Source organism: Pangasianodon hypophthalmus, chromosome 20, assembly GCF_027358585.1.
Source record: "Pangasianodon hypophthalmus isolate fPanHyp1 chromosome 20, fPanHyp1.pri, whole genome shotgun sequence".
NCBI lineage: Eukaryota > Metazoa > Chordata > Actinopteri > Siluriformes > Pangasiidae > Pangasianodon > Pangasianodon hypophthalmus.
In genome coordinates, this window is record NC_069729.1 from 12828832 (window position 1) to 12854942 (window position 26111).

Sequence of the window (26111 nt, forward strand, 5' to 3'; positions counted from 1 at the left end):
CCACAAGCGCATTAGTGAGGTCAGGTACTGATGTTGGGCAAGGTGGCCTGGGGGGCAGTCACTACCTCCACAGTTCATCCAGTTCATCCCAAAGGTGTTCAGTGGGGTTGAGGTCAGGGCTCTGTGCAGGCCACTCGAGTTCTACCACTCCAACCTTGGCAAACATGTCTTCATGTGATAATGACAGTGTGCACAGGGGTACTGTCATGCTGGAACAGGTTTGTGCCCCTTAGTTCCAGTGAAGGGAAATTGCAATGTTATAGTCTACAAAGACATTCTATACAATTGTGTGCTTCCAAATTTGTGGCACCAGTTTGGGGAAGAACCACATATGGGTGTGATGGTCAGGTGTCCGCAAACTTTTGGCATGTGAAGCTAACTTGACTGACATGCTTTACATTCTTTTCATATTACATTACAGCAGAAACTATATACCAGTCTGTATAGTCCCATTATAGTTTACATTGGCATCTTGATCACAATTGATAAATGACTGAGTGATTGCTGAAGAATGTCCTGAAGTTGTACAAAAATGGAAGGCAGCATGGTGGTACAGTGGGTGGCATTGCCATTTCACAGCTCCAGGGTCCTTGATCTGATTCTGAACTCAGGTTACTGTCTGTATGGAGTTTCTCATGTTCTTCCTCAGTCCGTGTAGGGTTCCTTCATGTTCTCCAGTTTCCTTCCATCTCCCCAAAACAGGAAGCTGGATTGCTTTTTTTCTCTGCTCTAAATTGCCTTTAGGTGTACATGGCTGTGTAAATGTATGTGTGCTTGGCATCCCATCCAGGGTGTGTTACTGCCCAGGGTTTCTGGGATAGGCTGAGCTTAACTAGGATAAAGTGGTTTGCATGAGGCTGATGGGTATCAGTTACTTGTTAGCAACAATACCATTATCGTAGCTCCATTGCAAAACTAAAGAAGCAAACTTTGGACACTAACCATGTCTTGACTGGTATCTGGAATAATGATGCAAATTTAATCTGCTGAATGCTCAAGGTCGTGTGAGTCAGCATTTAAGTGGGCATTGTAGCACAAAAATTTACTAGTTGAGGTGCTTTATGAAGGACTCTCAATGTTTTGGCTCAGGTCTGATAGTCACTAATCATCTTGAATGAGTGGGTGTCCTTGAAAGTTCGTCAGTCTTTCCATCCTCCCCCCTTCCCAACGTTTAATGTGAAGTGGCATCTTCCTGCTGGTTTTCCTCCTCCGTCTCAGGGGGATGCGGGATGCTTTGTTGGTAGGATGTAGTGGTTTTTTTTTTTGTTGGGGGGGGGGGGGGGGGGGGGGGGGGTTAGTTAGAATGCTCTCTCCTTTTCATTGCTTGCTGTCTCTGTCTCTTAGTCCCAATCTCATCCTCTGCATGGAAAATAATGAAGTATTCATCCTTCTTAAATATTTGTCCTTAATTAAGACACGTAAAATCCCACCCCCATTCTTTCTCATTCTGCATCCTTCCCATCCAGTCCATCTTTCTCATCCCCCCCAACCTCTGTCTGACATGGTATGGGCTGTGTGTGCAGTGCCTCCTGCAATCGTGCTGGGCTTGTTGAGTCTGTACTGATGCTGAACAGTGATTACTCCTCTGTGTGATCGATGCCTGTTTGGATTTGACATGAATGTCAAGCTGAGTAAGTCAAACTCTATGGCTCTCTTTCACCATGTACAGTGTACTGGAACTCTGTCTTTTCCTTTTTTTAGTTCTGTCTGTGGGAGCAATTGTTTTAGTGGAGTAGTGTTAAGAAAATGCCATGCTCTGTGTGTGTGTGTGTGTGTGTGTGACAACTCTGTCTTCGTGCGGTTAGGTTTAGCACCACGGCAGGTGGAAACAACAGTCGAGGAATGTGGCAGCTCTATTCATGCCAACTGGGCTGCATCCTCTAAAAATAATTCCTCCCTTTTGCCTTCTCGTGCTTTAATGGTGTTGTGGAGAGTGTGTGGAGAGGACTGCAAATCTTCACATGAATCTTGGAATCTTGTGTGCAGTCCTAGAGTGAGTGTGACCGGTGTGAAAACTACATGCTCTCCATTTCTCTATCTTTCTTACTGGAAGCTCAAATTGCACTCCAATGTGATTTTCGCAGACCCCCATGTTTGTTAATGAGGGATGGCAGGGACAGTTGTAGAGACAGGGACGTAGCATTTTGGTGCTAGGGACAGATGGAACTAACCTCCAGATTTGCAGCTTTGATGCGAGTAGGGACTGTAGGTGTGTGGCTAAGAATGATGAGCTCTTGCAGAACATCCAACCTCTACTGATCATATGGATCATAAAACAGCACTTTGTACCCATATTATTCAAAATTTCAAAGTGTTTATCTATGAAGTGTGCTAAATATTTAGTGACTAAAATTACAGCACTAATATCAGTCAGTATCAGTATCAAGCCAGTATTGGTTTGAAATGCCACAACAATATCAGTTTTGACATTTTCCAGTTTTGATTTAGTGCCATAATTTTAAACATGTCATGAATGTGTGCGATGTTGATTGACACAACAAAACTTACATGTGAACATAAGACGTGAAAATATTTTACAGCATCCCACCATCACATCTGTGATTATTTTGTATCACTTAGATACTGGAAGGATGTCCGTATTGGATCTCTATTGATAATGCACAGTGTACTTTCATTTAAAATTAAAATAATTGAATCAGTCGATACTTTGAAGGTGAAGTGACACACACGTGATTTGCCTGGCTTAGTGTTCTTGAGATTCTGCATTGACAAATGATGCATGATGGGCATTTGTTTACCCATATAATTCAAATTTTAAAGGTGGAAATTTATAGATGGAGTAGTCTAAATGCTAGATTTTAGTGACTGAAGTGATCTAGTATCTACTACAGTTGCTTTTTCTTCAGATTGAAGGCTTATATACTGCGGTGTCATCTGACGCCTGCACTTAATCATGAAATAAAATAAAGGTTTTTTTTTTTATTTTTAACCCATACTGTTAGAAACTTTCTTCCATCCTGATTTATTCCCAACTCACTTGCTCATAATTCCCACCCACTTATTTAGGTCTCCCCCTATCTCATGACAGCTACCAATCGGAAAAGGTGAGGGCTACTTCGATTTTCACAAGAACTGCTATTCAGGTAATGTCACAGGGCTGCACGCCCAAGACATCCAGCCTTATCATCTGTTAACAGTAGGGCAAACAAAATTTTAGATAGCTTTACCATTCAGGTGTCCACATATAATTCAGACCTTAGGGCAGTGGAATAGTCAGGGCCGGGGTTGTGTGTACCTGTATAGTTCCAATCTTAAGAACGTTTGCTCATGAAGCATGTTACAATCAATATTTTAATCAAGGAAGTGAGCTATTTATGTTAGACCATGACAGGCTACACCTGCAGGAAGCATAGGTTTTAATTGAGTACACACTTAAGATTTTTGTATATTGTGGTACTATGCAAGAACAAACAATGCCAGCACTTAAAGAAATACGTTAAGCAAAAAAAAATGAAAATATGAAAATACAAAGCATTCAATTATAGCTTCAGTTAAATGTAGCCAAGCTTGGGACCGGCACTGGGAGAGCACTGTCGTGTGTAACTCCAGTGGCTGGGGTCGGTTCCCTGGCCGGGAAACGAACCCCGGCTGTGGTGGTGAGAGCACCGAGGCCTAACCACTAGTCCTCCAGGGACCATATTATGTAATTGGAATAATACACCTTAAACCTAACTTCTGCTGTTTTACAATACGGCTTGATATTATGTAGTTGTATGATGCTGTTTGAGCAAATGTATTTAGATTTCATGGAAAAATCTTTTCATGGAAAGGATTTTTGGTTGAAATAGACCTCCGCTGCATTTGGAGTAAGTGGAAAATGTGTAAATTTGATTTATGGCCGACTTTTTTCTTTGATATATGGAATATGGAATATGTTAATATGTAAAAAATCAAACATGATGGGCTGTGTTGTTATAGGAAAACAATCCACCTCAAAAATGTATTATTTTCCTATAACAGCACATCCCAAAGTGCTTTATTCCTTATACCACAGTCATTTGCCAATGGTTACAATTATAATTTATTAATGAATATGTCCTGCTTTTTTAACCATTTATAGTTACATTTAATGTTATTGAATTTCTAGGAACAAGTCTTTCATTGCTAAATATTATTTAAATCTGCTTGTTATTAGGGTTAGATTATGCAAAACATTCGCCATATAAGTCCCTGTGCTTTTGTTGTTACTATAGAAACAGTGAAGTATTAGAATGAGAATTAATATAAACCATTTAGTTACAGACGCAATTATTGTCAGAGCTGCTGTTATAGAAAATTAAGCAACGCCTTCTGATTGAAGAATTAAGCAGTGCTGTGGTTTAATTCCAAATAAAGGGATATCAACTAATTTAAGTAATTAGTGGCTAAATAAACATGTTTTGCACTTTTAATTTGCAGCCTGTTCTTTGTGCCTTTTTATAAAAATGTTGTTTTGTTCCCATCTCTGGAATGCTCTTGGTTTTACATGCTTGTGTAACAGCAGTGAGTAAGGGTCTTATTATAAAGCTTCTTATTATAAAGAAAATATGAATGTCTTATGTAATTCTGAAATATGGGCTATTTTACAAGATTGGTTTTGAGTGAGGACGAGATTGCATAGCCTAGCAGTAGCATTTGAAGGAATTATTAAGTATTTGGTAAGTATATAAATGTTTTGGGAAATTAGCTACATTTGAGAAAATGAGGGAAATTATTTATTTTTCACCAAACCTACGCCTTTAAGCGATGGCATTGTTTCTCATATTATCAATATCTCACAAAAAAATAGATTTTAGTAAATAGGTATGTACTAAAATAAAAACTATCCAGCATTACTACATCACTTAGTCACTTAAATACCTTGATTATTGCATTATTACAAACATGATTATTACTCTGGAAATATTTTGCATTTTAATGTCTTTTAAAAATCCCTGAAATAACAATAAGGCCAGGAAAATTTTACTAGGAAAGTCTTTAGCTAATTTCCCAACCATATTGTTGGCTAAACACCATTACAGACTAACAAACTACATTAGTGCACAAGCTTGTGAATTAGCTAATTCCTGCCGTCGCATTAGCATGGATAGTTTTGTCTTAAAATTGATGATTGGACCATTATTAACAGTTCAGTCTCCAACTTCTGTCTGTCACTATTAGCAGAAACCGACAGCCGTGCAAACACTAGCATTAGTTCACTCAGTCAGTCTTTTGAAGAGTTAGCTAAATTAAACTGCGGCTAGTTATTAGCATGTTTGCTCATGTAGTTAAACCCAGCATGCTGCGGGGATGTGAGATTTACATATCTTTAATCGTGAATGACTAGGAAAGAATAACAGCCATTAAACTAATCAGTTTAGAGGTAATCAAGGGCATGTTTATTTTAAAACTTTCAGTTGCGTTGCACCTTTTTTAAACAAATCGTAATGGCACAACAGGAATACATTTACTAAGTCTGCTGTAAAACAAGGATTAAATGGATATGTAAGCAAGTTAAATGGTTAAAGGCTTAAAAGGTTATTTAAACAAGATTTGTAATTTGCTGTAACAGGTTGAATAGATAACTAGACCTTGATTTAATTAAGGTTAAAGTTTTATCTCTGTTGGTGCAAATCAGCAGAGTTATTTCCTCCACAATTAAATGACTATAATAGGTCTAGCATTTATAAAAAGTCATTGCAATATGAAAAAGAAAAAACATCACCATCCATTCTAATACAGACAACAATAGAGCAGCGAGTCTTCAGAATAGCTTTCATGGGTATATTGAAATGCTTACTGTGTTTGTCTTTATAGTTTTTTTATTTTAACAGCACATTATTGTTTAGCACAAAGAAGATGGCAGACTGGACCTTTTCTTAACAATTGGAAAAAAAACAAAAAAAACAAAAAAAAAACAACGTCTTGATCCTTATGATAAACTCCTGATTCTTTTTTTTTTTTTTTTTTTTTTTTTTTGCATATATGTATGTCCACATAATATCAGATACTTTAAAAAATCCATGGCTAGTGCCTAATATTTGTGACCTAATAACACTTCAGGGGCACGCTAGCCTTATCTTTTACTCTGACGAATAATTTATATTCTTTGCTTTATATTTCTGTGTATATTCAGAGTTTCAGCATTGAATGGTAATATGCAGCATCAGTGTCAGGTGCCCTGGAGGAGAACCATGATTTTAGCCTGAACCTAAATTTAGCTCTGTTTAAGAACATCGCTTTTGTTAGCAAGCAGATTTCATGTCCAGGCTATCAGGCATACATGGCTTAGGAACATTGCTTTTGTTAGCTCTTTTGCAAGCCCTCTTTTGTACCATGTCCTTAATGTAACCAAACAGCTGCTTAGTTTACTTATCCCATTTACCTGCACTGACACACAGGCCCAAGATGAATGTCCTTGGATCACTTCTCCGTATTATCACGTGTGGCTTGATGAAGCAAAATTGAAATCCGCTGTTGCTATCGTCTTCTCATTTAAGTGATTGTTTTGGACGAACTCTAATAAAAATCTAATATTTTACTGAATGAACTCCTCTAGCATCATATCCGCTAGCTTGATAAACATCTTAAGTCACTCTATAAAGCTAAAGAGTGATATTCAGCATGTTATGCAGTCTAATATTCAATATGCAACAAACTCAAGAAGTGCCTTTTAAGCTTTTAATATTGACTGGTCACATCCATTAAAGTGCACATTACCTGTAAGTTAGATTACATTAATGTTGCACAGTTATTAAAAAATGCAGAGGAATTCTGGGAAGTTTGTCTGCTAGCCTACTGGTATATATAGGATGGACTTCTTTTGGAAATATACAGTACGCCCCAGTGTTCAGGGCCCGGTCCTTGGCATAAGCACCATCTAGCGAGTTGGTGAGGTTAACACCCTATCACATCACATCACATCACATCACATTACATCACATCACATCACATCACATCACAGAGATAACCTGTTGAAGCACTTCGTTTGAAACATAGATGTTTTTTTAAACAAAACAGAGGCTTGAACTGGGAAAAATGGCTTATTGCTTGAACACTTTTCAGTAATTACTCAATCACTTCATGATTATCAGAGGATTCAAAATAATGTAATAATTATTCAGACTGTTGATTATATTCTGAAAATTGTATTAAATTTTACTGGCAAACTCTAACCCTTAACCTCTAGCTCATAACCCTAATTTATTGAAAAGGAGTGGACAAAACAGGAGTCTGGGCATCTAAGCCAAGCACATATCATATTTGGGCTATCAGTTTTCTTTATTAATAATTGCCCGGCTAACAAGTAGGTTTAACAGCCAGAAAAGGAAAAAAAAAAAAAAAACTTATTTGCTTTCACCAAAAAAAAGCTTCCATTATTGGAAAAGTTTCCACACTATAAATACTGTATAGTGTGAATCCCACTACCTACTGCACTACACCCACACACACACCCACACACACACACACACACACAGGGCATGATCTGACTGTCAGTAGAACAATTTTTACTAGACGGATTAATTAGTGTGCATGGGTGACAGATGATCTTTTCTGAAGAAGGAATGTGCAGGTATGCGGAACACTTCGGAACACTTATGAAGCTGAACAATATAAAGTTTGAAGCCAAGTCACCGTATAACTCTGCCGCTTTCTGCACACCTCTTCACCTCACAGTTAACGATATAGAGAGCCAGACTCAAATTATAGCTTTTACATGCAGTTGAAGGACAGAACACCAAATCTCATGGAAACATCAGCCTGCTGATTTTTTGTCGAGGGTGCAAAGATGATTAAAAGTACATTAAAAACGCTGTTAGAAGAGGATAATACATTTGTTGCATTTTAATTTGGATACCATTGTTGATTACTTAGTCAGCTTTCAGAGACATTTGATAAAAAGAAACCTTTTAATTAAAAAAAAAATGTAATTAAAATGAATTATATTAGCAGTACAACTAGGCAAAGCATATACAAGTGGAATAAACATGGAATAATCCAGACATAGACTATATACAGTATGTACATTATATTGTATTCAAACTAATTAACTAGAATTTGAAGAAAAAAAAAAAAAACTTGCATAATTACTACATAAGATTCTTTTTAGTGTACTGAAAATATTATTGGAAATGTGCTATATAAAGGTTGTTGCTATTATTATTATTATTATTATTATTATTATTATAAGTGAGTCTCTCTCTCAGTATTATTCTTTAACACAGTAGAAACCTTGCAGTGTGTTTGATAGCAGAATTCAAGCCTTTTCTAGAGCTTATTTTTTTGTCCTGAATGATCTGTGCATGTGAACATCTCTGACCTGATCATCTCCTGTGTATGCATAACACTGCACTGAATTTAAATAGAGCAAAAACTCCGCAGTGACCTTGAAAGAGTTCTTTTTAAGGGTTCTTCTGGTGACCTCCAGTTCTTTGCATGACCTTGAAAGAGTTCTTTTCTTCCTCTGTTTTCTTTACTGAGGTTGTGTCCACATACAATTATAAGTCAGATGCATATTTTATCTGCATATCTGATGTTTATATCTGCATAGCTGATCTGTATCTACGTAGCTGGTCACGGTCTGCATCTCTTTAGAACTGAGCGACTGTAAATGTCACTCAGTTTGTCAGTCTACATAAATAGATGCATAGACAATATTGCCTTACTATGCAATACGTTCATTTCCGGAAGTTGGGTATGGTGAGAGAATCTCCAATAACTGGTAAACATCTGAATTCATTACTGTAGCTACATTCAGTAGTTTACATCTACATTCCGGAGTGAACTATGTACAGTAGTGTATAGTTACAGTCAGTAACATACAGCTCTGTTCAGTTGTGAACTACTAGAATAGTGTATAGTTACAGTCAGTATTGTTTAGTTGTTCATTAGTGACCACCATATGGTAGAGTATAGTTACAGTCAGTACCATACAGCTCCATTCAGTAGTGAGCTCCATACGCCAGTGTATAGTTACAGTCAGTACCGTCCAGTTATGTTCAGTAGTGATCTCCGTATGGTAGTTGTAGTCAGTACCGTACTGCTCTCTTATGTAGTGAACTACTACTGTACAGCTCTGTTCAGTAGTCAAGGAGAGAGTCACAGTCAACAGTGTACAATGACATTCAGTAGTATACCTCTACATTCAGTAGTGAACTACATTCTATATTGTAGTCGCATACTGTAGAGTACAGCTGCATTTAGTTGTGTGCAGATGTAGTCAGTAGTGTGCAGCTGCATTAAGTAGTGTGCAGATGTAGTCAGTAGTGTGCAGATGCAATCAGTAGTGTGCAGATGTAGTCAGTAGTGTGCAGATGCAATCAGTAGTGTGCAGCTGCAATCAGTAGTGTGCAGCTGCATTCAGTAGTGTGCAGATGCAATCAGTAGTGTACAGCTGCATTCAGTATTGTGCAGCTGCATTCAGTAGTGTGCAGCTGCATTCAGTAGTGTACAGCTGCATTCAGTAGTGTACAAATGTATTCAATAGTGTGCAGATGTATTCAGTAGTGTACAGCTGCATTTGGTAGTGTGCAGCTGCACTGAGTAGTGTACAGCTGCATTCAGTAGTGTACAAATGCATTCAGTAGTGTACAAATGCATTCAGTAGTGTGCAGATATATTCAGCAGTGTGCAGATATATTCAGTAGTGTACAAATGCATTCAGTAGTGTGCAGATATATTCAGTAGTGTGCAGTTTCATTCAGTAGTGCATAGCTTCATAGTGTAAAACTACATTAAGTAGTGTACATATAGTTTTATTACTAAACAGTTAGATTTAGTAGTGAGCTTTATTCAGTACTGAACAACTACTGTAGTATACATCGGCATATGTTAGTGTGTATCTGTATTTAATAATAGCAACTACATTCAGTAATGTATGACTACATTCATTAGTCTAACTCTTTATTTAGTAGTGGTCGTCTGTATTCAGTAGTGGACTACATCAGTAGTACACATCTACGTGGGATAAATTTAAATTATTCTGACCCTGTATCAAAACAGTGGCAAGACGAAGGTATTAGTCGAAGCATAGTTTATATTGGCTGTTTTGTGACAGAACTTCAGAGGTAGAAGAGACAGATGGATAGTCTTCTTTATATAATAACGTGATGGCTTCTGTTAATTCTCATATTTTAGATTGCCATTGTCTGTGCTCCATTCCGGCATTGCCTTTTGAATATTTGAGTTAAAATGATTTACAGAGGTCTTATTGCAGGGTTGGCATTTTGTAACTGATTTTTGTGCTGTTATTATAATGCTGCAGTCCCTAAATTTTGTCCCAAATCACATCAGATTTGAACTGTATTCTTGGATATTAGGACTGTAGAGTTATGTTGCATTAAGTGAATGAGATACAGTTTCTTTGCTGTAAAACTAGAGACAACAGCAAGCCCATCTGTCAATTTATGGGCCATTTTTAATTGATGAAAAGGAGCAATGATGTGCATGGTGACCATTTAGATACCTAGATGTGTCATCTTAGCTTGGTTGAGGCATTACAGGAATCCCTAGAGTTTGTATAGAAAGGTGCAAATACCATAAAACATTTTGTGAGTAGCAGTTCTGCAGACAGAAATGCCTCGTTGAGGAGGGAGGGCAGAAGAGAAAGGCCAGACGGGTTCGAGCTGACAGGAAGGATGCGCTAAGTCAAATACGGTGTGTAGGCTGCATTTACACTGCAAAACTGAAAAATATCTTGAATATAGTCAGATTTATCTAGTATTTCCTATTTTAAGATTACAATTAACCAAATATAAGATTATCAAATCTATTTCTAGACATTTTTTTTTTAAAAAACTCATTTCAGGCTTTACAATTTCTTATTCTATTAAGAGAGAATTTTGCTTCTTTCTAGAAATAAATGCTTAAAATTAGCAAAATTATCTGCCAATAGAACAAGACTATTTCAAGCTTGAAATTAGTAAAAATATCTAGAACTAGGTTTTAGTAATCTTATATTTGGTTTGTTGTAATCTTGTAATAGGAAATACTAGATAAATCTGAATATATTCAAGATATTTTCACTTGTTAAGACGTCATTTTTTGCAGCGTAGGAAGGAAAAGAAGGAGGCATGACCAAGCATACGTAATGTGTGTCATCTACACATTACATCACTACAGCAAAAAAATAAAATATCAGACGCTGGTTACAAGTGGGCTGTACCTGCTGGTTGCTAGCATTAGCATTTAGGTTTTTTTTTTTTTTTTTTAATCAATTACCTTTTAACAAGGTCAGGAATGGTGCAAAACTGTCAAGATTGTAAATAAACTAATAAGTTCTTAGCTGTATAATATAAAAAATAAATATTATAATAAATTATGAATAAATAAATATAAAGAATAATTAATTAATATTAAATAAAAATAAAATGATAAACTATACTTGTATGGGCTCTGTGTTGAACAGCAGTGGAAATACTTTTTGAATTCTTGTATAGTGAAGTCGCCCTTATAAACAACATGCTGTTTCATTTTTCATAATTTAAAAGAATGATTGTTTTAAAAAGATAATAATCAGCTTAATGGGCTGAATGCACTGAAGAAAGAATGAGAGAGAGAGAGAGAGAAATTACAAAAAGTGTTTTGATTTAAAACTCGCTAAGCCCTGTTTTGAGCATAAATAGAAAAAACACACATGTAATTTTGTTTCCATTTGAAAAAAAATCCAGATTCATTTTGCATCTATTGAGATCAATACGTACTATTTGAATGTACTGTTAGATAGATGAGACATAGCTAACCATGGTTTATGTATTTTAGGTACCATCAGCTTTCACCACTTACCCTGAAAACCATCAGTGGCTAAGCTGATCCTCACGCAGGTCACCGCTGGTTTAATCCAGATGTGCAAAGTAAAGCATGACACTGGATTGATCAGCATCTTTAGCACATGATGATGCCCCAGAGACTCGCAGATGAAGACACGTCTGATTGCTAAACAGGATCGTTCGCAACAGTCTGTCTAGTTTTTCTCATCTAGAACAACAACAACAATAATAATAATAATAATAATAATAAATTCATAAAGATGCTTACAATTAGTACATAAATTACAAATACAACACAGATATAAATATAAAATATATACTCATATAAACATAAGCAAAGTTCCATCAACTTTATACGCATAATGCTAGCAATAAAATGAAAAAGTAATTTCAAAAAGTTTATGACCTGTTCTGCGGGCAGCTGAAATTGCGTAACATAATGATGTCCTGTCCTGCAAAGCCTGTTGTCGCATAGATTTTGCTTTGTCTGTAAAAACGCTGCAAGCTCAAAAAACGCTGCAACCACATAAACTACAGATCTACTGTGCATATGATATCGGCCGGTCTCTTATCACTGTTTTGCTCAGCGAACCTCCACAGTGAACAATATCCCTAAGATGACAGGATGTGAAGTGACAAAACACTGCCTCTTTAGTTGCTGTTCTGCTGTAGATTCTAACTACAGCAAAATAAAGATGTCATTTTATTTCTCATAATTAAACTAAATTGGTCCTGTCTCTGTGGCATAACTCCTCTTTCTAACAGGAGCTTATATCTTATATGATTTCAGGCTTATGAATGTCTTATGAATGTCTTCCATACAATAATTTAAGTTAAATGGTCAGACCATAGATTTGTTTAATAATACATTACTGCAAATTCTTCTTAGTCATATATGTTTTTTGGTTTGTTGTACAAAAGGCAAGTGATGAATGATGCCACATGAGACAAAATTCCTGTATAATTTTAATGTTTTTCCTGTTAAAAATGTGTCCACTATATTCACTATATCCACATATTCGCAAACAATTTAGCCAAATTATACCTAGCAAAGAAGTGTCATGTCAGCATGGAAAATATTACCGTCAAGTGCCTTTTCCATGTACGACATCAGCAAGCGTTTCAAATTGTTAAAATACTTTTCGCGTTATTCCTTGGATGGAAACCTGACTACTGATAGAAAGATAAAACAGTGGGCCAGCACAGTGAACTCTGTTCTCTTGAAAAGCGAGCCCACTCACGATCAGCACAAGTGCTCATTTCAAAGTCAGCTTTGTGAGAAACACTTAGTCATGTGTGGGACTGAGATGCTCAAATCCTTTGTGCAGAAAATGGCTACGTTTCATGCTGCCTTTCTGTTTAAGTAACACAATGTTGATTTCGCTGTAAAAGCATCAGAATCTGACAAGCTGAAAATGCTAGATTTCTGTCAGGAACAGCCCACTTCAGCAAGAAAATGAACACCTATGTAAAATGAAAACCTTTAAAGTGCAACAAAGATTAGAATTTAATTTTTAAAAAATTCTAGAGGAATCCGGACATTAATGGTTTTACTATAGATGGCACAAAACCTCTTTTTTCTTTTCTGATACTGACTCTTTTATTGAAACCTTGAGTAGCAGCCAATACTCATCCGATACTTTTTTCTCTAAAAAATGCTAAGTTTTAAAGTGACTTTTTATCTAAAGCATTTAAAAAATACAGCTAAAACATCACTTACACAAAACCACTGCATTCACACAAAAATAACTTGTATTGCATTTATTAAGATTAATTTCATATGATATAATAAATATAAATATAAGTAGAAATATAGAATATAAATATAAAATCAATCCTAACAAAATTACAATCAAGTTTCTTTATACTTTCTCCATCACTTACACAGAACCACAGCAAAATAACTTGTATTGCATATATTAAAATTAATTACATATGATATAATAAGAAATATAAATATAAGTATAAATATAAAATATAAATATAAAATCAATTCTGACAAAAAATACAATCAAGTTTCTTTATACTTTCTCCATCACTTACACAAAACCACAGCAAAAATAACTTGTATTGCATTTATTAAAATTAATTTCATATGATACAATAATAAATATAAATAGAAGTATAAATATAAAATATAAATATAAAATCAATTCTGACAAAAAATACAATCAACTTTCTTTATACTTTCTCCATCACTTACACAAAACCACCACATTCACACAAAAATAACTTCTATATATTAAGATCAATTTCATGATATAAATATAAATATAAATATAAATATAAATATAAAATCAATCCTAACAAAAAATAAAATCAAGTTTCTTTACACGTAAACATTTACAGTTCCAAAAAAAAAAAAAAAAAAAAAACTTTTCCAAATCTAATTCCAATCATTTCCATTTGTAACAGGATTGGGTCAAATTCGTTTTTCTCCAATATCTGATCTACTATTTTTGCTGTTTCTGCCCTGACACGACAAAAAATACCATCTCTAGTTTTTACCCATCTGTAACAAGTGTGCCAATAATTCTGGAGCTTACTGTTTAGTAGGCCCGAGTGTGAGGAAAGATACCACCCTATCACATGAGTCCATGCACCTTGTATCTCACTAGCCGTTTTCTAGGTTTAGAATTACTGACTATAGCCCATCTGTTGCGCTGCACACGTCTGCTCCCGTCTCCTATATCCATGAATGGAACAAAACCGTCACAGCTACACGACTGACTTGCAACGGCAGCATCTGTCATCGGTGATCCTATCTGTGATCCTAACTCGGTGTATGTGCGTATTTTAGCATGTCCGTATAACTATCAGGAACTGTTTATATAGCTTCTAAAGTAAAAACATCATCAGTTAATCTTTTTATGCAAGAATATATTATTTAAAAAATATTTATTTATTTTATAAATAATTATTTATAAAATTTAAAATTTATTGAAAAAAAAAATCCAGTTTTGGAAAAAAGCCTAGAATGAACATGGAAAATAATGAGTTAACAAGTTAAAAAATTCAATCAAAAATGTGTAATGCATTGAACTGTTCCTAAAATAAGTGAAATTGAATTTAAAAATAATGAAAAATTTTTACATTGTTGTGAATGTTTATTTATTGATGTTCCTCAACGTGCCACCCAGTTCCACGTTCTTTTTGGCTGGAACTCTTACTGACTGGGCTAAAAAGTTTATGGTTAGTCATGGTGTATGAGTGTACGGCTACCTCATCGTTTCAAAATACAGATTAAAATACCGTTCCATCTATTCAATCTATTTTCTCACTTGATGAAATCGCTTACTCCAGAGATTCTCCTCTCTTTTTTCGTCTGGCTACGGCTCCCAAAAACCCTGTCTCTCTGCACTCCAATGCAGGGGACACAACTCCACTGAAAACACTCCGGCGATGTAATGTGTTACTGCTGTAAACGTGCTGTGTTACTAGCATGCTCCTAAATTTATCATACACAAAATCTATCAAATGCACAGGAGAAATTTTGTTGCTTCCTCGGAGCCACTTTCTCTTTCAGCTTACAGCAACAGTTTGCTAAATACTGACAGTGTAAGACAGTGAGAGCTTCTGGAAAAGTTGTTTTCTTTAGAAGATAGAAGAACAATTAGGGGATTTGATCTTTTTTTCCCTTTTGTTTCTTTTTATATACAAGAATGTACAAAGAGATTTCGTACTAAGAATTTGTAATACATTTTTTCCTTTACTTATTTATTTATTTATTTATTTATTAACCACAGCTTGTGTGCTTTTTAAAATGGTCGATCAGTTCCGTGATACAGTTCTTTTTTGGTTGTTAAACCTACTTGTCTGTCCATCAACTATGAATAAAAAACTAATAGCCCGGACACAACATCTGCTTGTCCCGGGCCACTGGGCTGCTGGTTTGTCCACCCCTGAACACACAGAAATGTATATATGCATTAAAAAATGCAGTGAAGGAAGAGGCGTGAATCATGCTCTTGAGATGCATACGGTCATGAGGAACTGACACACAAAGCAAAAATCTCTCTTATGATTCAGTAACATGATCTCTAAAGGTTATGAATAGCATTTGACCTAGCTAAAGATTCATAGATGTTTTTTTTTTATCAGTAGCTATCATTGGGAGCCTGCAAACAAATGTATAGGAATGAATAAACAACTTCCTTGATCTAGACATAGATATAGAAAGATCCATTTTGCCCACTGTTAATTTACAGTTGCCTCCCACTCAGTTTACTTTATTTTCAGGAAATCTTAGTATGAATTCAAAATGATAGAGTAGTTGCAACAATTCTAAATAAAAGTCTGTTTCCTAAAAGTCTGAAACTGCACAATAGTGAAAGGGGAAAGTCTCACTTTTATAACTAACTGAGCTGTATCATATTGGTCAAATTTTTCCCACATTGCTTGGGGAGAGGTCACTTGAGGTCACATAGATTGCACTGTTTCAGGTGATTTAAGGGTTTTCCCCCATTCTCTTTAAGAGACAGGCTTTTCACAGACCTTGACACTGAAAGGCAGGATGCATTAAGGCCTTGGTGGCAACAAAAGTGTGAGATAATCTCGAACTAAAGGCCTGCCACTCCTTAAACTCTCCACTCTCACTGCACACAAAAGCAGGGAAGAAAAGGCATCATGGCTGCAATCTCCTTCCCCTTCACACCAACATGACTTCAGGCAGAGGTCTTTTGGTTAGCAGCTCGAAAATAGTTGCTCCTTTATAGCATCACTCAGTGTGGTTCACTTAGTGTACGTCAGATTCCAGTGACCAAGGAATCACCTGTATTCCCACAAAGCACTGTGAGCCCTGGTTAGTTTTAACACTGAGAAAAGGCTGCAACAACTTGGTTTAGAAATCTGAATTTCAAAATATGATACAGTACATTTAGCTACAATGGGCCTTATTTATCAAGCTGGATATGAATGGATTTATTCGTAAATTGTTCATATGGGCATTTACACAAGATTAATGAAAATCCCATAATTTCGGAAAAAATGTTTGTATCCATCCTGTGCTCCTGAGTGGGTATAAATCTCGAAACTAAGTGACTGATAAGTGACCGATCTGGTATGTCTCACGCTGCAGTGTGCTGTATACTCCCTAGTGTGCTGTGTGACTTCCTATGACACCATCCTGTTTTTCCAACACAGCATCAGGGAGGATGCATTGGTGTGAGAGAAATTTCTAGCCAAGAGTTGCTGTACAGTAGATATATATTTTTCTCCATTGTCATGTCAAACCCTTTCTTCTCACCTTTTCATTTTAGCCTTTTCAAAAGGTTATTACGCAGCTAAATAATATATTTTTTAACTTCCATAACTTCCATTTCTTCCTCAGAGAAAGTCTTTTTTGCCATTTTGAGTTTCGTGGGCATCACCAGCTGTGCCCTCCATGTGCCTGGTAAGTTATGGGTGTTCGGCATTCATCAACATACACACGCAAGTAGTAAGAAATTCAGTGTTTTCTAAACTTCTGTAAATCTGGTGGAAATGTTTAGTTTGGTTTGGCTTGTGCAAACATTTACACACAAATTTACTGAAAAGATCGATAGATGAGGCCCATTGTCAGTAACATATAACTGGAGGTCATGTGTGTTGAGAGTCCCTGTGCTGTCTGTCAGGCTTTTACCTTTTTGAATCTGTTGATTTATGTACAAGTGCTGTCTGCTCATACACTTCTAATTAGCTAGTGAATAGGCCACAATAATGCAGAATCATGCTAAGAATCAGACAGTTTATAAGCCATTATACAAAATGTAGAATTAATAGAATGGCTAGCAAAACCAGTACCAGTACCAGACTTGATCAAATTAATCAGTACCAGATTTGATTAAATTTATTGCCATTATAGGGAAGTGTTAGCTGATATAATGAGAATCAGGGCCTAATAGGGACTTTATGTAATGAGGGTTATGCGGCAGCTATGGCGACTGAAACTAAATCTGTGTTCATGCCATAGCCATGAAACCAAAATCACTAAGCAACAATTCTAATGCTATGGTAGAATGGAGTGTGTGACAGTCTTTGTTGGCTATAAAATGTCATTTATAAAGCAAGAGAAGAATTGCTTTATGCATTAGAAGCTAATGGGGAAGAGTTTGTACTTGACGTATGAACAAGTCCGTTAACCTAGATTTACTAATTCCAATTCTGTTTCAACTTTTGGGTGTTTCTGTGTTTAACTACATGCTTATAAATGTATTATGATATCCAAGTTGACTTGCCATTAATGTGTTGGGATTTTGGTGTTGTTGGGAGTTGATTCTGACACATCTTCAGAGCAATGGATTAAAATATGGATTATATAACATTATTACATAAATTATATATGTATAATTTGACCAAATTGCTCTGAATTCCTTGAAAAAGAGTATCATTATCTAATGTAACACATTAAAAACATGGCATTATTTCACCTAAACCTCAGATTTCGTTGAATATGACAAACCAGTGTTTTTTGACTCAGTAGGACTGCAGACTACGGCGACAGGAAACAGTGAGTCAAGTTATTAGAAATTGCTATATAAGTAGAATTTTTGTGGAAAGGCAACTCAAATAGACTCAAGACATAAAAATGCTGCGTTACATCGTGCGTTCTTTTATTTTTTATCAAAGCAGTTTTAAAGGTGAATTAAGCAAGCTTTGTCAAAATTTGGCAAGATTCCTTGAGCCTGCCCCATTCCCACCCGTGTACACAAAGCACCGTAAACTACATCATAAACTACAGTGGTTCAACTACAGTTAGCTTGCTAACTAGAGTTAGTATTAGCAAGGACATCATTTTCAAGCGCACTCGGACATTCAGCTGCTTGAAAACCAAGTTATTACATTACAAACACAAGAAATTCAGCTCATACTGAATTATGAGGATGCTTAAAAATGGAGTCACTGTCCTTTTTTCTTTATAATAATATCTTATGAGCTACAGGCTCCAGTATTAGCATGTTAGCATCCTTAGCATTGCTAGCTCTATGATAGGCCATTTAGTTGGTTGAAAGCCAAGTTATAAGACTATAAACAAGCAAAATTTGGCTTATAATGATTTATGTGAATGTGGATGATTGTGAGACCTTTTTTTCTTTGTAATGAAAAAGTATGTGCTTGATTTGTTCTGCGAAGTCAGCCATTCAAACAATTTAAAGCTTTATACAGATTGCATTTACGCACCTCTCCAGGAGCTACAGCTCTAATTCCAGCTTCTTCCCCTTCACCAGTAATAAATTACTCCTTCTTGGAAATGTCCTGCTAGTCTTTTTTCTGGTTTTACTGTGGTTCTTGAAATTAAGGGTTTTTTTTTTTGTTTGTTTGTTTTGTTTTTTTCTTTAACACAGTGATTTGTTTTTTGCTCACATGAGAATTATCTGGCTGGGCTGGGCGTTTGCCAATTTCAGACTGATATAGCTGACTTACAAGAGGCCCATCCAAACTGAAACAAGCACAAGACATAATGTCTATTTATCATGGTCCCTTTTGCCTGTTTTCTTGATTATTACTTGGATTTCTGTATCTAAGTTTCTGCATTTGTGACACTGCTAAAATATCAATCACTATATTGTCAACTGTCAACCAGCTGGTTATTTCTACCACCAAAGTATCAATGGGAAATATCTGAGTGAATTCTCAACATGTCGTATTTAATTGCACCCCTGTACAACCTGTGCTGATGGTCAGTGATAGCAAGAATATAAAAATTTTATTTTTGCAACATTATCATTGAAATTAGGGCCATAATCTGAGCCACTGTTAGTGTTAAGAAGCCTTTTGTAACATTTTAGAGGAACATTTTAAGTAAAATGGCTCCTCCATTTTGAGCTTGTGAAACGTGTCAAGTTAAAAAAAAAAATTGCCCACGTCTATAATTAAGATGGCTGCACATGGTGTGAGATAGATAGAGAGAAATGATGTGTAAAGGCAGTAAGTGTGATTTTAAAAAGAAAATAAGAGGAGTGCAAGGGAAAGGAGCGGAGAAAGCTCTCTCTGAGTTAATGACATAAATGTGGTAATTACGAGCTTGCTGCAGTGATGTGGCTTGTGCACCAGTCTTAAAATGCAAGATGCTTACTCCTTGTGACCTGAATTAACATTGTGTCATATGGCCCGAGACTGACACTCGCAGAGAAAACACATTTCTTATCACAAAAAAGAGCCGGAACAGGAATCAGAGGCTACAATGGGCACTGGCTCACAGAAACTGGACTGTTGAAAACATCACCTGTCTAGTGTTGTGTGGGTTTTGATCACACAGTATATCAGGGATTTACAGTGAAAAAGCTTGTGATTAAAAATATTTTGTGTGAAGATAAATATATAGTTGTACTACAAAGCATGAGAGCCTTAACACTGGCGCCTGCTTGTTATCAAGAAAGCAAATGAGTTAGTGTGGTGGGTTTCTGTAGCAAAGACATGAAAGGAGAACATCAGAACTTTTTTTTTCATTATATTCATATTCTCAGATGTGTATCTGTGAACCAGATTAGTTTTACAGGCAATTTATTTTTGAATAATGAAACATGTTTTTGGGGGGCATGGTGGCTTAGTGGCTTAGTGGTTAGCACATCTGCCTCACACCTCCAGGGTTGGGGGTTCAAATCCGTCCTGTGTGTGTGCATGTTCTCCCCATGCTTCGGGGGTTTCCTCTGGGTACTCCAGTTTCCTCCCAAATGTCCAAAGACATGCGTTGCGATTGGCATCTCTAAATTGTCTATAGCGTGTGAATGGGTGTGTGTGTGTGATTGTACCCTAAGATGGACTGGCACCCTGTCCAGGGTGACCCCTGCCTTGTGGCCCAAGTCCCCTGGGATAGGCTCCAGGCTTCCCGCAACACTGTGTAGGATATGCGGTACAGCGGATGGATGGGTGGATGGATGGATGGATGGATGTTTTCAAGTGTACTCCTCTGTGTGCTATAAACCTTTCCTTTCTGTTACTGATCTTTTTAGCCTGCTAGAACCAGCATTACCAATTAAAAAGTAGTATTAAGAAGTGTAAATCCCTGTATATGTATCTTCTTCATCAATTTGTGTACTTTACTTGTAATTGATTTGTACTAGGAAGCCTTCCAGACCTGTCTGGCCAAGAGAACAGGTGTCAATGCGTCCACGCTCTTCATAAAAATACTTGGCAGCAAAATTAGCAGTAACAAATTGGATCACCAGCTGTGTCTCCAGCACAGCTGTTATCAACCACTACTTGAAAAAAACATGACGAGTTCTCCTCGTTTGTAATTACAGGGTTGAATGACGGCAGTACAGCCAGCAGTCTGATGCCTTGGGCTGCAATAATCTACAAATCAAAATCACACAGCTACCATTGGAGGCATTGATTTTTTGTTGCATTTCAAGTCCGCAGTTATTAATAGTGTGTTTGGTGTAGAGCGCAGTGCTGTTTGGGTAGTGAAGCGAATCATGGACATCCACTTGTGTTATTGGCCATGTAAATCTCAAAACCCAAGCAGTCATATACTCCATTAGGGGAATCCACTCTTATAATAGACTCTTATAATAGATATGTTCTTTTATGGATATTTAAGTTGTTTGATTTGATTTTCCTCTGCTTATGTTGCATATTTTTTCTCCTTGACAATAGCACTCTCACCAAAAAGTCAGCAAAACTTGCAACATCTCATAAATTGTTATTAATTGGATAGAAAACTTTGCTGCATGCCACATCTACACTATATAACACAGGTTTATGATGTATACACAGTATTGTGCATGTTACTGGTAGGTAATGAGAAGTTTCCAACCTGTTTATCTCAATTATTTGTCTTTCCTTTAATAATAATCCAACGTCCCCCTTCATACTCTGCACTTGACAGACAGCATGCTTTTCTCCAAGAGCATTTTTAGCTATTGCACCTCAACCTAACAGGGCTGTGTGTGTTAGTAGGTGTGTTACCTGCAACCTTTGGCAAGATGATGAGCGATTACCCATTACATTTGTTTTTTTATTCCACACCCTGGCCCTGCTGGTGAGACTGGCACGGATATTGATCAGTCCTGAAGGGCTCGGAGAGAGAGAGCGTGTGTGCGATTTTGTGTGCGTGTGTGTGTTTTGTGTGTGTGTGTGTGTGTGTGTGTCAGATACACCCACTCGAGCCTTTCGTTCACAGGGAACTGCCTTTGACAAATTACATTTGTCAGAGCAGCAGGACCATGCCAATAGATGCTCAAGGAGGGAACAAAAAGATTGTTGCTAAAGTTGATAAAAGTGCAAAGTCATGCTAGAGTCATGGAGGACTCAGTTACGTAGTAATCACATTGTATGTTTATTGCTGTATTCTTAAAAAAATCCAACAATTAACATTTACAAAATGTACATTTTTATGTTTCTGTTATTCTGCGGTAATAGTATTGGTAATACATCTCCTAAGCAGGGGCTTTAATTGGGATTTAGTAATGGAGGAACCTTAATTCCTTTAATGGCAGGCAGCAATGTCGGGACAGTCTCATTCATCTTGAATGTCTAGAACTTTTCTATTTGTCTGTTTCAGTTTTAAATGTGTAACTCACCACAAGAGCTAAAATAGAAATAAACTTCCGAAATAGGCGTGCCTTGCTTTCCTGTATCAGATGAGCAAATATTCTATGACTGCATTAATATCTATCTGCATCACCTAGTCTGGAACTGCTGTGTTGTTGCAATGAATGATAGATCTCTCAATTTGTTTACATTATCGAGTCAACAACCAACCAACCAACCAACCAACCAGAGGCGATTATTTTAAGACTACATAGGAAGCCTCCCCTAAAATTTCATTAAGATGTGCCAAAGAATGTTTCCAAATTAAATGTAAATTAAATGTAAAATTCAATATTTTAGCAAAATAATGGGTTTTGCAAAGAAAAAATATATTGGTCAGTACAGTCTTTACTTGTCCCTCACGGACACGCAGCTTCTCCATGTGATGATTGGGAGATCTCTCAGAGATGCGGAACCCCATAACCAACTGCCAATCACTGAAACAGTAATGAACATGATTGACATCTCAAACTGGAACATATTGGCACCAATCAGACAAAAGGCTCAGAGCTGCAGCAGTCAGTAACCAAATACGTAGCACAGTATTTTACACAACAAGTATAGCATGTTATTCTAGCATTGTTATAGGTAAATATTGTAAATAAATGAAGCGTAAGCATGAAGTTATGTTTGATTATTTGCGTTTATACTAAGAATGCATGTTTTAAAACTAGCTATGCCCTCTTATCATTGTTGGCACGTGGCTCTTGAGAGTGTTTATACCCTTCCATTGTATATAACCAATTTTCTGGTTCTGACCGTAACTTGTCTATGAGGATTATGATCATAAAAACCTGTAGTAAAGAATCTTTGCACTTACTATACATCATAGTGTACATAGCATCATATGCCATTGTGTGTAAATACAGTGTACGTATAACGATGCTGCATATTTACTCCAATTTCTGTTGTTTTCTTGGTAGACTACAGTTAATTTTGAATTTTCCTAAACAGTAGTCTCCAGAATAATGCAAAAAGGAGCATTTCAATGAAAGCTAATTTCATCTAACAGTCTGAAGACGGTGATGTGGCACATTCTGTTCGGTTGTGAGTTAGGCTGTCGTTTCTGGCCAATGACGTGGTTTATCACAATATTTTTTAAAATGGTAAATCACAAGCAGGGGAAAATCAATATCGCACAAGCCTAAACCCTGCAACTAATATGTCACTCCAGTGGTTGCATCTAAAACCTGGCCATTTTAATAATACTTCTGTAACATTTCTATTAAACTGCACCCAAATACAGTCCATCTCCATCCCACTGATTATCAGCAGAAACAGTATTGATGAAAATCGAGCCTCCGAAGCCTTAATGGATAGGAATCCTCCGGATGGCAGGTGGGAGTGTAAATAAGAGATGGAAGGAAAAACAGCAGCCATGTCTATTTCACCTCAGGGCAACATGACCCAAACATAATTTGAGTAATAGAAATATTATTTCTAAAATAGATTTTTCCTGCTCATTTGAGAAATGGAGTCATGTTTGACAAGATCCACTTTCGTGAACTGAAATAGGTCATCTTTGACTTGGAGTGATATAAGGGTTAATATTCACAGTGTGCTGTATTTAGCTGACAAGCATTTCTCGAGCTGAGATGAGACAGAGAGATGGATAGACAGACAGCTCCATTCTCCTCCTCCTCCTCTCTGGAGGGTGAGAGTCGGTGTGCTGTTTCTCTCTTGCTCTCTCTCTCTCTCTCTCTCTCTCGCTCTCTCTGCTCTCTCTTTTGTGCTGCATGCGCCTCTGAGATTCACTCGTGTTCACCTCTCGCTGTCTCTCCCTCCCCCCCTTCTCTCTCTCTCTCTCTCTCTCTCTCCCTCCCTCTCCTCCTCCTCCTCCTCTCTCGCTCTCCCTCCTTCTCTCTCTGTCTCTGAAGGAGTAATGGAGAGGATCACCATGTAGACAGGAGCCGAGTGGAGACGGGCTGAAATGGGAAACGCTGTGTGGAGCGACGCCGCTCTGCAGCCGCGCTGATCCTCAGGAACTCAGCCCGCTTTTCCTCTCCTCTGTCACGCACACTGGACTGGATTTTTTTTCCACCTTTTTTTTAAATTTTATTTTCTCCATCTTTCTCACATTCTCTTAATTTTTTTTTGGTTGCATTATTTTTTTTTTGTCCAAGTGTGTTCAGATAATCTTCATCCCCAAGAGGCTCGTGCGCCACGGTGCCAGTCTCTCGGTTTCTGAAAACCGATTTAACACCACTTCAGATCAGTCTATGGAGCAATACTCCACCACCATGGGGGACATGAGGAACAGCGATTTTTACTCCAAGAACCAAAGAAATGAGGCAGGCGGCTTCAGCTGCTCGCTTATGGAGCTGCGCTCACTCATGGAGCTCCGAGGCACCGAGGCAGTCGTCAAAATTCAGGAGGATTATGGAGACATCACGGGACTGTGCCAGAGGCTGAAAACCTCACAGACAGAGGGTGAGTGTGTGCCTCCGTTCTTTTTTTATTAAATAAATACTGTCCTCTCCTTCCTCCCCTCACTCTTCCCCCACATACGCACAACATCGGTGACTCATTCTAACACTTATTGATTATTTTTTTCACGCCTTGTATTTAGGAGCTGCAAGAGTAGTGGCTCTTTTTTTCCCCACACAATTGTGCTGCTTGGTCATCTTGCAGAGTTATTAACTTGAATGTCTCCAAGGCAACAGCACAGAGGTCAAACTAAATTTGCTACCTTTTAAAATACGAGTGCTGCAGGGTACGGTTTGACCCTCTGATATTTTCTTGAGTCGGAATCCCAATGCGTTTCTTTGCGCCACAAATTCCTCTTGTTAAGTGGAAAATGGCTCGTACTGTGCCTCCCCGGAAGATGATGTGATTGGCATGCTCTGTTCTTCACGGCTCATCTGTCATTTGATAGAACAGCATATGGGTTCCCCAGTTTATGCCCTTCCTCAGGTTTGAGTGATGGACTAACTGTGGTATGATCACACACACCCTGTGCTAATTATTACCACTCGCTTTGAGGTAGTCCTGATATGCGGACCTCACCTGAAAGCAGATCTTAATGACTCGAAAGTGATTAAAGTGTGATCTGCACTCACTTGACTCCTCAAGGAAAGCAGAAGTGTTGTAGCAAAGGGCTTTGGTGCTCCTTTCTTGGTGGCATCCATCCCTCACAGCCAAGTCTTGATCTTTGCAAACATGACCGCCTGTGCATTATCAGAAGGAGGAACTCTGTTCTGCTAGAGTGACTTGGGCTGACACCCCAAGTGCAATGTGATAATGAAGACAAATGGTCACATCTAGCCTTGTTAACAAACACATTTTCTGCATTTTTCCCACCCAGGGCACAGTCACCTTCATGTACCCAGTAACCCTGGCCTCATTTAGTGCCACTGTCCTAAATAGTCATGACGTACCTGATTTTACCTCTAATTAAAGAGCTCCATGGGGCATGAATCACTTTCTCACCTTTGGTTGGTCTCTTGCCTCCAACATGAGCCCAGGTAAAATTTGATACGTATGTTACACACGTGCAGATCAGACCTGTGAGATTTTATTAATTAATTGGGAAGAAAAGCTAGTAGAATGATCAGGTCACAGCGAATAAGAGCCAAGATCTTTATCACAGGTATGACAGACCTCTCAGAAACCTCTTAAGTATCTGCATGGTTAAAAGCTGGAGTTAATATAAATATTTAATGCAGCAGCCATTTGCAGAAACTTAAACATAAGATGCCAGAAAGAACGATGTTGCAGACCTTCTGGATGCAGCAGAATCCATTTTGTCTGTGGCATTAAGCCAATCAAACAGGCTCATTATTTTATACTGGAATTATTTTTAGCGTTGCTGATGCACATTGATTAAACTACCCACAAATCTGGCAAGACTGT

At 37.3% G+C, this 26111-nt stretch overlaps 1 protein-coding gene across 14 annotated transcripts in view; it reads left to right on the forward strand.

Moving 5' to 3' along the window:
- atp2b2 (ATPase plasma membrane Ca2+ transporting 2) overlaps positions 1-26111 on the forward strand; it is a 169501-nt gene that overhangs the window by 57172 nt on the left and 86218 nt on the right. For 13 of the 14 annotated variants that reach the window (XM_026932428.3, XM_026932426.3, XM_053226920.1 and 10 more), the window contains one exon: positions 24137-24689. In XM_026932428.3, the coding sequence (XP_026788229.1) occupies positions 24479-24689 (211 nt within the window). In that variant the 5' untranslated portion in view covers positions 24137-24478. Of the gene's footprint in view, positions 1-1513; positions 1632-24136; positions 24690-26111 lie in introns of those variants that run through there. The other variant, XM_026932429.3, reaches the window with a different exon arrangement.